Source organism: Stegostoma tigrinum, chromosome 29 (assembly GCF_030684315.1).
Source record: "Stegostoma tigrinum isolate sSteTig4 chromosome 29, sSteTig4.hap1, whole genome shotgun sequence".
Lineage (NCBI taxonomy): Eukaryota > Metazoa > Chordata > Chondrichthyes > Orectolobiformes > Stegostomatidae > Stegostoma > Stegostoma tigrinum.
In genome coordinates, this window is record NC_081382.1 from 5,185,197 (window position 1) to 5,200,198 (window position 15,002).

General features: G+C 43.5%; 1 protein-coding gene across 1 annotated transcript in view; it reads right to left on the reverse strand.

The window, feature by feature from the left end:
• Positions 1-1,761: 1,761 nt before the first annotated feature.
• The window catches only part of LOC125465404 (B box and SPRY domain-containing protein), a 43,167-nt gene continuing 29,926 nt past the window's right edge, over positions 1,762-15,002 (reverse strand). Inside the window, exon 6 of the mRNA XM_048558862.2 lies at positions 1,762-4,836. Coding sequence (XP_048414819.1) covers positions 4,310-4,836 — 527 coding nt within the window. The 3' untranslated portion in view covers positions 1,762-4,309. The remainder of the gene's footprint in view (positions 4,837-15,002) is intronic.

Sequence of the window (15,002 nt, forward strand, 5' to 3'; positions counted from 1 at the left end):
AGGTGACCCTTTAAAGAATAGCAAAAGTCTTTTCCCTCAGGTAGGGGAGTTCAAAACCAGAGGGCATAATTTTAAGGTGAGAGGGGAAAGATTTGAAAGGGACCTGAGGAGCAAATCTTTCACACAGAGGGTGGCGCATGTATGGAATGAGCTGCCACAGGAAGTGGTGGAGGCTGATACAATTACAACATTTAAAAGGCATCAGAATAGTATATGAATCTATCGGGGTTTGGAAAGGCAAGGGCTCATTTGGGATAGTCAGCATGGCTTTGTGCATGGGAATTAATAATGATTGAGTTTTTGAAGGCATGACCAAGAAAGTAGATGAGGGCAGTGCAGTGGACTTTAGTAAGGCCTTCGATGAGGAACTGCATGGTGGGTTGTTGAGTAAAATTAATTCTCATGGGATCCAGGGAGAGCTGGCCAATTGAATACAAAATTGGCTTGAAGGTGGTAGTAGAGGCTTATTTTTCAACTGCAGGCCTATGCCACAGTGATTGGTTCCACTATTATTCGTCATCTATGTAAAAGATTTGGATGAGACTTCAGGAGGTATGGTAGTAAGTTTGTGGATGACACCAATGTTGGTGGTTTAGTGGACAGTGAAGAAGGTTATTTGCATTTTGGTAAGTCAAACCAGGACAGGACCTTCACAATCAATTTTAGGACCCTGGGGTATGGTACAGAACAAATAGATCTAGAGGTGCAGGTTGCTGTTTAAAAGTGGAGTCACAAGTACAAAGGGTGGTGATGGCAGCTTTTAGCATGCTTCATCAGTTAAAGCACTGAGTATAGGAATTGGGACTTCTTGCTGTAACTGTACAAGACATTGGTAAGGACACATTTGGAGTATTGCATGCAGTTCTGGTCACCCTACAACAGAAAGGATATTATTAAATTAGAAAAAGTGCAGAAAAGATTTACTAAGAATGCCACCTCGGCTGGAAATTTTGAGTTATAAGGATAGGCTGGGACCGCTTATGCTGAAGTGTAGTGGACTGAGGAGTGACCTTATAGAGGTCTATAAAATTACGAGAGGTATATATATGGTAAATTGACAACAGCTTTTCCCTACGGTAGGTGAGTCTAAAACTAGAGGGTATAGGCTTAAGGTGAGAGGGGAGAGAATCAGAAAAGTCCAGAGGGGCAATTTTTTCATGCAGAGGGTGGTGAGTGTACCCGTCCAGGGCCTCTTCATTGCTAACACAGTCCTGAAGGGTAATGCCCTAAACACTGACTGCTCCTTTCCTCCACATGCTGCCTGCCTTGCTGTGTTTTTCTAGCCTCCTCTTTGTCTACCACTTCTTCGACATGAATCTCATTTAAAGCACTACCACATTAGTCAGCAATGTCGAACGATTTAACCATTGTGGTTGCAATGAATTGTTGGACTTTTTAAATCACTTGACCACAACAACCCTATCCAGTGACACAGCCTTTCGCCGTTCCCCCCTAACTTAAATACTTTTTCAATTAACAAGCAAAAGTGTTTAATTGAGAAAATGAACAGTACACATGGTTTCACAGTCTCTGAAAATTTTCTCTTTGGCTACTCGTAAGAGTATCCGGAAGATTAATCTTTCGAGACACTCTGGGTCAATGCTGGAAGCTGAATGTCTCAAAACTTGCTCTATCCCCGACAAATCCTCTAAAACATAGTGGTACTGTGTGTGTGTGTGTGTGTGTGTGTGTGTGTGTGTGTGTGTGTGTGTGTGTGTGTGTGTGTGTGTGTGAGAGAGAGAGAGAGAGAGAGAGAGAGAGAGAGAGAGAGAGAGAGAAAAACAGAATAGTGGCTAATTTAGTATTCTCAGGTCTCACATTGCAACCCCCTCTAACCAGGGAACATTGTTCCAGTATGAATATTAAAAGCAGGAGAATTTGGTCATTTAGCTCTCCAGCCTCTACTATCCAGTATCACTCAGACAAATCTGGATCTAGTAGACTCTGGAAATCTTGATATTCCCCAAGAAACACTGGGCTAGCAGACACAAAAAAACAGAGTTTGAATTTTGCAGTTCCCATTTTACAATTGTCAGCACTATACACTTTGTGACTGCTCCATAAAGTAGCTTATATCCTCGGTTGAAGTTAAGTCACCAAGGTAACAGTAACAACAATGAAAACTTGCAGCACCTTGAATATAATAAACATTCCCGAGACACAGTGTTACAAAACACAGTATGACACAGAGCTACACAAAGAGGCATGAGGTCAGATCACCAAAAGTTTAGCCAGACAATAAATCTGTTGGAGCTTCTTGATGGCAGAAGGATATAGGAAGGGAATTCCAGAGCTTGATGCCTTGGTAACTGAAGGCACAGCAATTAAAATCAAGCATGTTGAATAGACCAGAATTACAAATAGGGTATGATCAGGGTCAGTTAAGGGGAAATCAACCCTGGTTCTTGTCCATTGTCCCTGTCCAGTAAGCACCCTCCACTGACACTGAAATAACCACTCTACCATGATATAACATAACGCAGTGGTTATGCTACTAGACTAAGAAGCCAGAGAACAAGAGTTCAGATTCCACACAGCAGTTTGGGAATTTGATTTCATTTTATTTAAATCTGGGAATGAAAAGCTGATACTAGTAGTAATGACAGTGAGATTTTGAATTTTCATTAAAACACAACTGTTTCACATATGTGCCTTCAGGGAGGAGATCTGCCATTCTTACCTCGTCTGGTCTACATGTAACTCCAGGGTGACAGCAATGTGCTTCACTCTGAACTGTCCTCTGCTGTACCAAACTAATAACAGTGTTCAAGGAGTGCTGCCAACTCATGGAAAATGTAAGCTGGCTACAACAGTATTGGCCACATCCTGGACAGTGAACTGTATTACAATCGACAGCAGCAAAAAACAATGCAGAGCAGAAAACTAGAAAGGAGAAACCTGGTAGTAATTTTTTTCCTTTTTAAATCCAAGTAAGGCCAGATGTTGCTGGGGCTGCAGGGTTTGACCAATAGGGAGAGGCTGATTAGACTGGGGTTTTCTTCCCTAAAACGTTGGAGTCTGAAGGATGACCCTGTAGAGGTTTATAAAATCTGAAGGCCATTGATCAGGTGAATAGCAAAAGTCTTTTCCCTGGGGTAGGGGAGTTCAAAACCAGAGGTTTAAGGTGAGAGGGGAAAGATTTGAAAGGGACCTGAGGAGTACATTTTTCACACAGAGTTGGTGCGTGTATGGAATGAGCTGCCACAGGAAGTGGTGGAGGCTGGTACAATTACAACATTTAAAAGGCATCAGAATAGTACGTGAATACGAAGCATTTAAAGGGATATGGCCAAATGCTAGCAAATTGGAGTAGGTCAGAATGGGATGTCCAGTTGGCATGGATGAGCTGGAACAGATAGTCCATTTCTGTGCTGTCTGACTCTATAGCAAAGGGTAATGTGCGCTAACCAAACAGAACAAAAACATCTCTGTGTTGCAAAGCAGCTGAGCAAGTCTTTGTGTTCAGTTCTCAAACAATCAGGCTGGGGTAAAATCAGAAAGTGCTGACAATACTCAACAGGTCAGGCAGAGGAGAGGTCATCAAGGTCACTGACCTGAAACATTAGGTTTGCCTGACTCACTGAATACGAGCAGCATTTTCAAATCTCCGGTGTCCGCAGAATAGGGGTTTATAAAATCTGTGGGGCATTGATCAGGCGAATAGCAAATGTCTTTTCCCTCAGGAAGGAGAGTCCAAAACTAAAGGGCACAAGTTTAAGTGAGAGAGGAAAAGTTTAAAAGTGACCTGAGGGTCAACTTTTACACACAGAGGATGTTGCATATATGGAACGAGCTACCAGAGGAAGTGGTAGAAGTGAGTACAGTTACAGCATTTAAAGATATTTGGGTCGGTATGTGAATAGGAGGGGTTTAGAGGGATATGGGTGAAGTGCAGGAAAATGGGTCTGGGTCAGTTTAGGAAATCTGATTGGATTGGATGAGTTGGGCCAAATGTCTGTTTCTGTGCTGTATTTTCAATTAGACTGGGACCTCTGCGCAGTTTTGAATGGAATATGAAGGTGAGGGTGGTAGATTTGCCTCCTTAAATGATATTAATGAACCAGATCGTTTTTTACAACTATTGGCAGTTCCCTATTTCAGTTTAGACCTTTCTCTTAATTCACAGTTATTGAATTAATTGCAATATCACCACCTGCCATGGTGGCTTTGAACCTATGACCCACACCATTAACCTAGGTTTTACATTACTAGTCAAGTAACTATCACCATCTCCCCAGCAAGGAATGAGAGAACTGGAGGAAAATGCTAGGTGCAGACCTGGAGATTTCCAGCGTTCCCAACAAGCCCACTATTGGACTATTGTGATACTGTTGTCTGCCACTGCAAAGGCAGCATGCACAGGAGATGTGAGTTTTGTTCGGTAGCTATGGATTATAGCACAGGCGTCAGCATCATAGAATAGGATTTCACCTCCATCGTAGTCCACCAGCACACCAATCAACTTTGGGCGCCTCAGCAGATCCAGGGTCTTCTGCTGGCCATCATGGGCGACCGTGTACTCTTCATTGTAGCGGGAGAAGACCCAGGAGGATGAGTTATATCCGAGCCGGGACTCGTGGCCAGTCCCCTTGCGTGGAAGGCAGCTGTAAGCCAGGCCCACTTTGTAGGCGCAGCTATTCCCCACGTCCACTCTCCAGGTGTGAAGACCGGTCCGGAAAGACTCCAGGCCCAGGGCGTTTGGCCAGTGTTCAAAGCGCTCAGGACAGTCTGAATATGAATGGATTTTCTTCCGGACAAAGGTCAGTCCCTTTTTATTCTCAGACAGCGTCAGGGATGAGTGCAACGTTTTCTCATCAATGTGCAAGTCTTCGGCAACTGAAACACAAGATTCTTGTGTTATTAATAATAATCCTTAGCCATTACAATTTTTACATATCCAGGTCACCAGAGTTGGACATGGATTGATATTTACTCTTTACATTTGAAAACAAAATAATGTTTAATATCATGGGTTCCAGAGATTCAAGCACAAAGTCTTGTGCAGTAATGTGGAAATGCTGCACTGGCACAAATACTGCAAATGTTGTCTTTGAATGAGATATTAAACCATCAGCCTGCCTGCCCTTACTCTGAATAACAGGAAGCTAACCCTAATCCAACTCCTAACCCATTCCCCTATATCCTGGCTGATATTTGCACCAAAACAGACAGTCTGATCATTCTCCCAATGAAAGCTTACTCCTCTAATAATGACCAGGCTTTAAAAAGAACTTCACTGCCAAGAAGCACTTTGGGACATCTTAAGATCATAAATGACACTGTGTATATTCAAGTGTGTCAACTGGAGATCATAAAATCCCTAACAGTGTTGAGCAGGCCATTCGGCCCATCAGGTTCACAACACTCCGACCAGCATCCCACCCTGACCCACTGCTGCCCACACCCTATCCCAGTAACTCTGCATTGCCCATGCCTAACCCACCTAGCCTGCACATCCCTGGGTATTATGGGCAATTTGGCATGGCCAGTCCACCTAACCTGTACATCTTTAGACTGTGGGAGGAAACTGGAGCACCCAGAAGAAACCTACACAGACAAAGGGAGAATGTGGAAACCCCATACAGACAGTTGCGTGAGCATGAAATCAAACCTGAGTCTCTGCCACGGTGAGACAGCAGTGCTAACCATTGAGCCACTGTGCTGGTGCTCTGTAATGGAAAATGTTATCCTCAAGGAAGTGGCGTCAGCAACAAGGAATGCATCATGAAACTTTCTCCCTGCTTGTTCCCACTGACATTCCAATGCCCCTCATCTCACTGGTGGTATCCGTTAAAAGTACTGGTTTACTGAGCTCAATAGATTGAGACTGCTCAAGCACATTTCCACTGAATCATTACCAGGAATCAGAAGGCATTCCCACCCCATTAGGAGCAGCCTGACTCTGAACCCCTACCCCGCTGTGAGTCAAAGACCAGTGATCTGAGCCATTCCACTACCATATTCCTCAATTTGGGCTTGTAGAAATATCACAGAAGTAAAGGTGAAGTGAGGGTAGGTGCCTGTCTGAACTCACAATCATATATTCATAGAGATGTACAGCATGGAAACAGATTCTTTGGTCCAACTCGTCCATACCGACTAAATATCCCAAATTAATCTAGTTCCATTTGCCAGCATTTGGCCCATATCCCTTCAAACCCTTCTTATTCGTATACCCATCCAAATGCCTTTTAAATGTTGTAATCGTACCAGCCTCCACCTCTTCCTTCGGCAGCTCATTCCATACACGCACCACCCTCTGCATGAAAAAGTTGCCCCTTTGGTCCCTTTTACATCTTGCCCCACTCACCTCAAAACTATGCCCTCTGGTTTTGGACTCCCCTGCCCCAGGAAAAAGATTGTGTCTGTTCACCCATGATTTTATAAACCTCTATAAGGTCACCCCTCAGCTTCTAACACTCCAGGGAAAATACACCAGCCTATTCAGCCTCACCCCAGAGCTCAAACCCTCCAACCCTGGCAACATCCTTGTAAATCTTTTCTGAACCCTTTCAAGTTCTACCACAACTTTTCTATGGCAGGGAGACCAGAATTGCAAACAGTATTCCATTGGTGACCTAGCTGCAACATGACCTCCCAACTCCTAGACTCAACGCACTGACCAATAAAGGCAAGCATACCAAATGCCTTCTTTGCAATCCAACCTACCTACAACTCCACTTTCAAGGAACTATGAAGCTGCACTCCAAGGTCTCTTTGTTCAGCAACACTCCCCAGGACCTTACCATTAAGTGTATATGTCCCGCCCTGATTTGCCTTTCCAAAATACAGCACCTCACAATTACCTAAATTAAACTATATCTGCCACTCCTCGGCCCATTGGCCCATCTGATCAAGAGTCTGTTGTACTTTGAGGTAACCGTTTTCACCGTACACTAAACTTCCAATTTTTGTATCATCAGTAAACATACTAACCATACCTCCTATGTTCACATCTAAATCATTTATATAAATGACAAAAAGCAGCTGACCCAGCACCAATCCTGTGACACACTGCTGGCCACAGGCCTCCAGTCTGAAAAGCAACTCCCCACCACCACCCTCTGTCTTCTACTTTTGAGCCAGTTCTGTATCCAAATTGCTAGTTCTTCCTGTATTCCGTGTGATCTAACCTTGCTTATTAGTCTACCATGAGGAACCCTGTTGAACGCCTTAATGAAGTCCATACAGATCACATTCACTGCTCTGCCCTCATCAATCCTCTTCATTACTTCTTCAAAAAAACTCAATTAAGTTAGTGAAACATGATTTCTATGCACAAAGACGATCCCTAATCAGTCCTTGTCTTTCAAAATACATGTAAATCCTGTCTCCAAATCCCCTCCAACAACTTGCCCATCACCGATGTCAGGCTCATCAGTCTATAGTTCCCTGGCTTTTCCTTATCATCTTTCTTAAATAGTGGCACTATGTTAACCAACCTCCAGTCTTCCAGCACCTCACCTGTGGCTAGCAATGATACAAATATCTCAGTAAGGGGCCCAGCAATCACTTCCCTAGCTTCTCTCAGAGTTCTAGGGTATACCTCAAGGTGAGAAACAGATAACTGATGTAAGGTCTTTATTTGATGTTCCAGGTTGCTAACTGTATCCAGGCTGATAGTCCCTTTCTCAGTAACATTGCAAGATCATTTCAAATTAAGAAGTGGTTTTAGGTGGTGACGGTGACAATTTATTAGCGGCCATCCACTCCAAAGACTCTGGAATCTCTGGATCTAAATGCCTCCTCTTAGATGCTGCCCAAAACCTATCTCTTTGACCATTAATATGGGGCTCAATGTCCTGTTTTTGTTTGGTTAAAATCTTGTGGAGTGGCTTGAAACATTTTATATGTTAAAGATGCTAACATAATCAATTTCTTTTTGCTTATGTCCCATTCAGTCTGGTAAATTAGGCAGAGATAAAGATCAGGCATGGTAGTTTCATACAGTGCAGAAGATTTAATTGAACAGTGGGTAAACAGGGTCAGGAGCTGAAGAACCCGCTGTGACTCCTATTTTCCATTGTGTTTACAAAATTCCTGTATATTTTGCAAAGCTCTTGAACCTGCCAGTAAACATGTGAAAATCTGAGTAATTTATCCAACTAAATAATTAGAATTCAAACCCTGAAGGTGCTATCTCAGTGAGAACACATTTTATTGCTGATTTGAATGAATTAAATCAGGCACACTCACTGACCATGGGGCTGTGTTAACATATCACTGGGTAGAGGACATGATTTGTGATATATTCCGCACTCTGCAGAACTTTGAACCTCTCCCCTGGCTGTACAACTCATTTTGTTGATTAGCCACCCACTGTAAGATTTTCACTGACAAACCGGGAGAAAATGAGGCTGTTTCTACAACGACAGTTTATTCGCTGTGTGAGCTTCACTCCCAGACAGCAAGGTGTGTACCACTCTGGTCATATCACTCACAAGAGTGGAACCAACGGCATATGCAGTCATGGCTGGACAGACTAAGGTGACTGATTATCAGTGTCAGAGCCCATTCTCACAATGCTGGCTCCAGGCTTCCTCATACCTTGTCACGAGCCTGAAGTTTGTGTTTTATTTTCAGCAAATACATTGCACCTTGTACCTTCTAACAAAACCCAGCCCAGGCTCCACGACAACACACCATGTCAGATTTCACACAAGCTTTGGCAACGCTCTACTCTATTTCACCATTGCCTCTCTCAACCCCTACACTGTCTTTGATTCATCATGCTGTTTGTCCAGCATCTAGTACAAGCTGAGCAGAAATGTCCTCCAATTAAGTACAGAGAAGACCAAAGCTATGGAAAATGTCAAGGGAAGGAGACACTCAGAGGCACAGATATCTCAGGAGGTTGTCAGGCCTAAAGTGGTGGCAGGTGTTGTCTGCTCCACGTGTGAGCCATCTTGTATCATTCCTCAACCAACTTATAGCACAGTCCTGTATTTATTCCTTTTCCTTCACGTGTTACCCAAGCTTCCCTTTAACTGAATTGATAATATACACCTCTACCACCCACTGTGAGCAAATTCCCCAGGTGTTCCACTCTGGGTGTCACCTGAATCCTGACTGGATTTATTGGCACCTCCTCTCTGTCAATGCTAATTTCTTTAATTGTATCACAGACCTCTCTCACACGTTCTATACTCCTCTAGGGCAATTTTGCAGCAAAGCCCCAGCTCTTATAGTTGATGAATTACAAAGCAATCAGTAATCCTGCTGGCAGTAACTATGATCTCACACTGACAATGGAAGAACTGGCTAATTTATATTATTCATGTTATCAGTTATGCAGGTAAGAACAGGGAAGGAAATAATTGTGAGTTATTTTATGTTCACCTCAGATAATCAGATCTATTTACATTCCCATAATTTAAACAAAATATTCATGAAATATTCTGGAGGACTAGTGCAGATACAATGCCATTGTAGTTATGCAGAAAGTGCATCATGGAGTCATAGAAATATACAGCACGTAAACAGACCCTTCGGTCCAACTTATCCATGCTGAAAAGCTATCCCAAGTAAATAAATCAATCCAGCATTTGTCCCATATCCCTCTAAACCCTTCCTATTTATGTACCCATCCAGAAGCTTTTTAAATGTTGTAATTATATCAGCCCCCAGCACTTCACTTCCTCTGGCAGCTCATTCCATACATGCATGACCCTCTGCATGAAAATGTTGCCCCTTAGGTCCCTTTTATATCTTTCCCCTCTCACCTTAACCTATGCCCTCTAGTTTTGGACTCCGTGATCCCAGGGAAAAGACCTTGACTATTCAATCTATCCATGCCTCTCATGATTTTAAAGATCTCTATAAGGTCACCCCTCAGCCCATGGCCAGCTCAACCATAAGTCAAAATCATGCAACACCAGGTTAAAGTCCAACAGGTTATTTTGAAAACACTAGCTTTTGAAGCATTGCTGTTTCCTCAGCAACATTCTGAAAGTTTGTGTTTTCAAATAATCCTGTTGTACTGCAACCTGGCGTCACATGATTTTTGACCTTTTCCACCATAGTCCAACACCAGCACCTCCACATCATAGCAATATCATATCTCACAGGTGTGCCCTATCACCTGGATTGGGAGCACAAACTCAGTTTATTCACATCACACTTTTCACGGAACAACGAACATCCCAAGAAGCAAAGTTTGACATCAAGATGAATTTGAAATCAAAGCAATTGCTAGGGTGGTTGTTCAAAAGTTTGGTAAGAGAGGTAGGCTGTTTAAGAGAGCATACAAACAGTAAGCTGTGCATGGTCAGGAAGGAGAGATCCCATCAGAAGTGAGGCACAGCCCAAGTGAGTATATAGTTCGGGGAAATTGGAGCAAGGATGGGAATTCATTGGAGTGGGGAAGAGGTGCTTTTTGCTTACTTTTTTGGTTTATAGTTTGTGAGTTTTTTTTTTAATAAACAGGACAAATTGAGGCCCAGGATCAGGAACCCAATACAATACAGTGATGTCACAGGTAAACCAGAAGTTCATTAGTGGGTAATTTACTACTAATTTGACTATTTATTATGGGTTACTTTCGGATTGAAGGTAAATAGAAGACCAGTTCAAAATTTTTAGAAATCAAATTAAGAACTAAGCAATTATAGTAGAGATGCCAGGCCAGGCAATCTGCTTTAACTGCATGACATGGGGATTGGTGGACCACATTGTGGTTCATAGTGACCACATCTGTAGCAAGTGTTGGCTGCGTGAGGAACTCTGGCTCAGAGTCGACGAGCTGGAGTCTGAGCTTCAAACACTGTGACACATCAGGGAGGGGGAGAGTTACTCGGATGCTGTGTTTCAGAAGGCGGTCACACCCCTTAGATTAACTCCCTTAAATTCGATCAGTGGTCAGGGACAGGAAGGTGTGACTATGAGTGAGTCAGGCAGCGGGATCCAAGAGGAAGCGCTGAAGGAGTCCCAGCCATTTAACTTGTATAACAGGTTTTGGATTCTTTCTGCCTGTGTGGGTGAGAGAGGGCCTGTAGGTAGGAAGAGAAAACTTACCACAGCACCATGGACAGAGAGTCATTCAGGAGGGATGAGAAAATGTCATTGTACAGCCAGGGAATTGACACTTTACTCTGTGGTCAGGATCTAGAATTCCTAAGACTGCGTTGCCTGCCTGGTGCCTGGGTTCAGGATATCTCATCTGGGCAGCACAGGAACTTAGAGTGGGAGGGGAAAGATCTAGTTGTCGTGATCCATGTAGGTACTAACAATATAGGTAGAAAGAGGAAAGACGTTCTGCAGCGGGAATATGAGCAGCTTAATTAAAAAGCAGGACCAAAAAAGGTAATAATCTCCGGATTACTACGTGAGGCGAGAGCTAATTGGCACAGGATCAACAAGGTGAAAGAGGTAAATGCTTGGCTGAGACAATGATGTGGGAGGAACAGGTTTGAATTCACATGATATCGGTACCAGTACTGGGGAAGGAGGGAGCTGTTCTGACGGGATGGGCTCGAAGTGAATAATGCTCGGACTGGAGTCTTTGTGAATTACATAAGGAGATCAGTGGATAGGACTTTAAACTTGGAGCGAGGGGAATCATTGCTTGGAGAATTATGGAAAATATTAAAGAAGGGAAGGACTCAGCAGATGTTTAAGTTTCCAGAACAAGTAATAAGACAGAGAATATTGAAAGGTTCAGGAATTCAACTTCAGGCACAGCAGATAAGGCGACAATTATTAGATAGGGGGGCAGTCAATGCAGGACCATGGGTGTTGAACTTAAATACACACAGGATACAAAACAAGGTAAATGAGTTTGTAGTGCAGAATGAAATTGGAAGGTATGTTGTGGGTATCACAGAGATTTGGCTGTGACCATGTCAGGGCTGGGATCTAAATGTGCAAGGATAACATGTCCTATCAAAAGAAGAGGCAGAAAGGCGGAGGGGACAGGGTTGGCTTGTTAGTAAGAAATGAAATTATGTTGATAGCAAGACTGATAACATATAGAATTTCTACAGTGTGGATGAGGCCATTAGGCCCATCAAGTCCATATTGACCCTCCAAAGTGCATACTATCCAGACCCAGGCCCCACCCTTTCCCCCAACCCCACATTTATCACGGCTAACCCACCTAACCTGCACACCTTTGGTCTGTGGGAAGAAACTGAAGCATCCAGAGGAAATCTGTGCAGACATGGGGAGAATTTGCAAAAGACAGTCACTCTGAGGGTGAAATCGAACCCAGATCGCTGGCACTGTGAGGCTGCAGTGCTAACCACTGAGCCACCACATTGCCCCATAAGAACTGAAGTAGAGTCAGAATGTGTAGAATCTGTGTAGGTACACTTGAGGAACCACGAAGAAAAAGCAACCCAGTGGGAGTTATAATCAGGCTCCTAAAAGTAGTCATGATGTGGAGCAGAAAATAAATCAGGAGATGGAAAAGTGCGTAAGAAAGGCAATATTACAATAATCATGGGGGACTTCATTATACAAGTGGACTGGGAAAATCAGATTGGTAGCAGATCTCAAGAAAAGGAATTCACGGAATGCCTACGAGTTGTAACGGTATTACAATTGAGTAAAGGTAACTACAAAGACATGAGGGAGGAGCTGGCCATAGTTGATTGGAAGGAGACCCCAGCAGGGAAGATGATGGAGCAACAATGGCAGGAGTTTCTGGGGATAATTCAGGAGGCATTGTGGAAATTCATCCCAAGGAAGAAGAAACACATTAAGGGAGAACCAGCATCTGTGGCTGACAAGGGAAATCAGGGACAGCATAAAAACGAAAGAGAAAGCATGTGAAGTGGTGAGGTTTGGGAAGCCTTTAAAAACTAGCAGAGGATAACTAAAAACGCAGTAAGCGGGAAAAACATGAAATATGAGGGTAAGCTAGCTAATAACACAAAAGAAGATTGCAAGAGTGTTTTTTAAGGTATATAAAAAGTAACAGAGGCTCAAGAATGGACATTGGACCACTGGAAAATTAGGCTGCAGAAGTAGTAATGGGGAAGAACTGTTGGAGGAACTGAATAGGTAATTTACATCAGTTTTCCCAGTGGAAGACACCAGCAGCATAACCAGAACTTCAAGAGAGATGGGGGCAGAGGTGAGTGTAGAGACCATCACTAAGAAGAAGGTGCTGGGGAAGCTGTAAGATCTGAAGCTAGATAAATCACTCTGATCAGATGGACTACTGTCCAGAAATTCTGAAGGAGATTGCTGAAGAGATTGTAGAGGCATTGGTGGTGATCTTTCAGGTATCAGTGGCATCAGGGAAGGTCCCAGAGGATTGAAAAGTGGTGAATGCAACACCCCCACTGAAGAAGGAAGGGAGGCAGAAGACATGAAATTATAGGCTGTTTAGCTTGACTTGGGTCGTTGGTATCCCATCCATTTTATAAGAATGAGATTGCAGGGTCCTTGGAAGTTAACGAGGTTTGAGAAGACTTGTAGCTCAGGTTGAGGCTCTGGATGTGAGTTTGCTCACTGAGCTGGAAGGTTTGTTCCCAGACGTTTCGTCACCATACTAGGTAACATCATCAGTGAGCCTCCGATGAAGCGCTGGTGTCATGTCCCGCTTTCTATTTATCTGTTTAGGTTTCCTTGGGTTGGTGATGTCATTTCCTGCATTGGTGATGTCATTTCCTGTTCTTTTTCTCAGAGGATGGTAGACTGGCTCCAAATCAATGTGTTTGTTGATGGAGTTCCGGTTGGAATGCCATGCTTCTAGGAATTCTCGTGCAGGTCTCTGTTTGGCTTGTCCTAGGATGGATGTGTTGTCCCAATCAAAGTGGTGTCCTTCCTCATCTGTATGTAAGGATACGAGTGATAGTGGGTCATGTCGTTTTGTGGCTAGTTGATGTTCATGTATCCTGGTGGCTAGCTTTCTGCCTGTTTGTCCAATGTAGTGTTTGTCACAGTTCTTGCAAGGTATTTTGTAGATGACGTTCGTTTTATTTGTTGTCTGTATAGGGTCTTTTAAGTTCATTAGCTGCTGTTTTAGTGTGTTGGTGGGTTTGTGGGCTACCCTGATGCCAAGAGGTCCGAGTAGTCTGGCAGTCATTTCGGAAATGTCTTTGATGTAGGGGAGAGTGTTTGTGGTTTCTGAGCCTGTTTTGTCTGTTTGTTTGGGTTTATTGCTGAGGAATCGACGGACTGTGTTCATTGACTACCCGTTCTTTTTGAATACGCTGTATCGGTGATTTTCCTCTGCCCTGCGTAGTTCCTCTGTGCTGCAGTGTGTGGTGGCTCGTTGGAATAATGTTCTAATGCAGCTTCGTTTGTGGGTGTTGGGATGGTTGCTCCTGTAGTTCAGTATTTGGTCCGTATGTGTTGTTTTCCTGTAGACGCTGGTTTGAAGTTCCCCATTGACTGCTCGCTCTACTGTGACATCGAGGGATGGCAGTTTATTGTTGTTTTCCTCCTCTTTTGTGAATGTTATGCCAGTAAAGGGTATTATTGATGGTCTTGAAGGTTTCCTCTAATTTGTTTTGTTTAGTGATGACAAAGGTGTCATCCACGTAGCGGACCCAAAGTTTGGGTTGGATGATTGGCAGAGCTGTTTGTTCGAATCTCTGCATTACTGCCTCTGCTAAGAACCCTGATATCGGAGATCCCATGGGTGTACCGTTGGTTTGTCTGTAGGTTTTGTTATTGAAAGTGAAGTGGGTGGTAAGGCATAGGTCCACTAGCTTGATGATGTTGTCCTTGCTGATGAGGTTGGTGATGTCTGGTGTATGTGTCTTTGGTTTTTCTAATAGTGTAGTCAGCGTTTCTTTAGCCAGGCTGATGTTGATGGATGTGAACAGGGCTGTTACGTCAAAGGAGACCATTATTTCATCCTCTTCTATCTTGGTGTCTTTGATGGTGTTCAGGAATTCTTGGGTTGAGTGAATGGAGTGGTGCGAGTCTTCCACTAGGTGTTTTAGTCTTTGGTGTAGTTCCTTGGCTAATCTGTACGTTGGTGTTCCCGGTAGCGAGACTATGGGTACTTGGAAGTGCACGGTAAAATAGGACTGAGTCAGCTTGGCTTT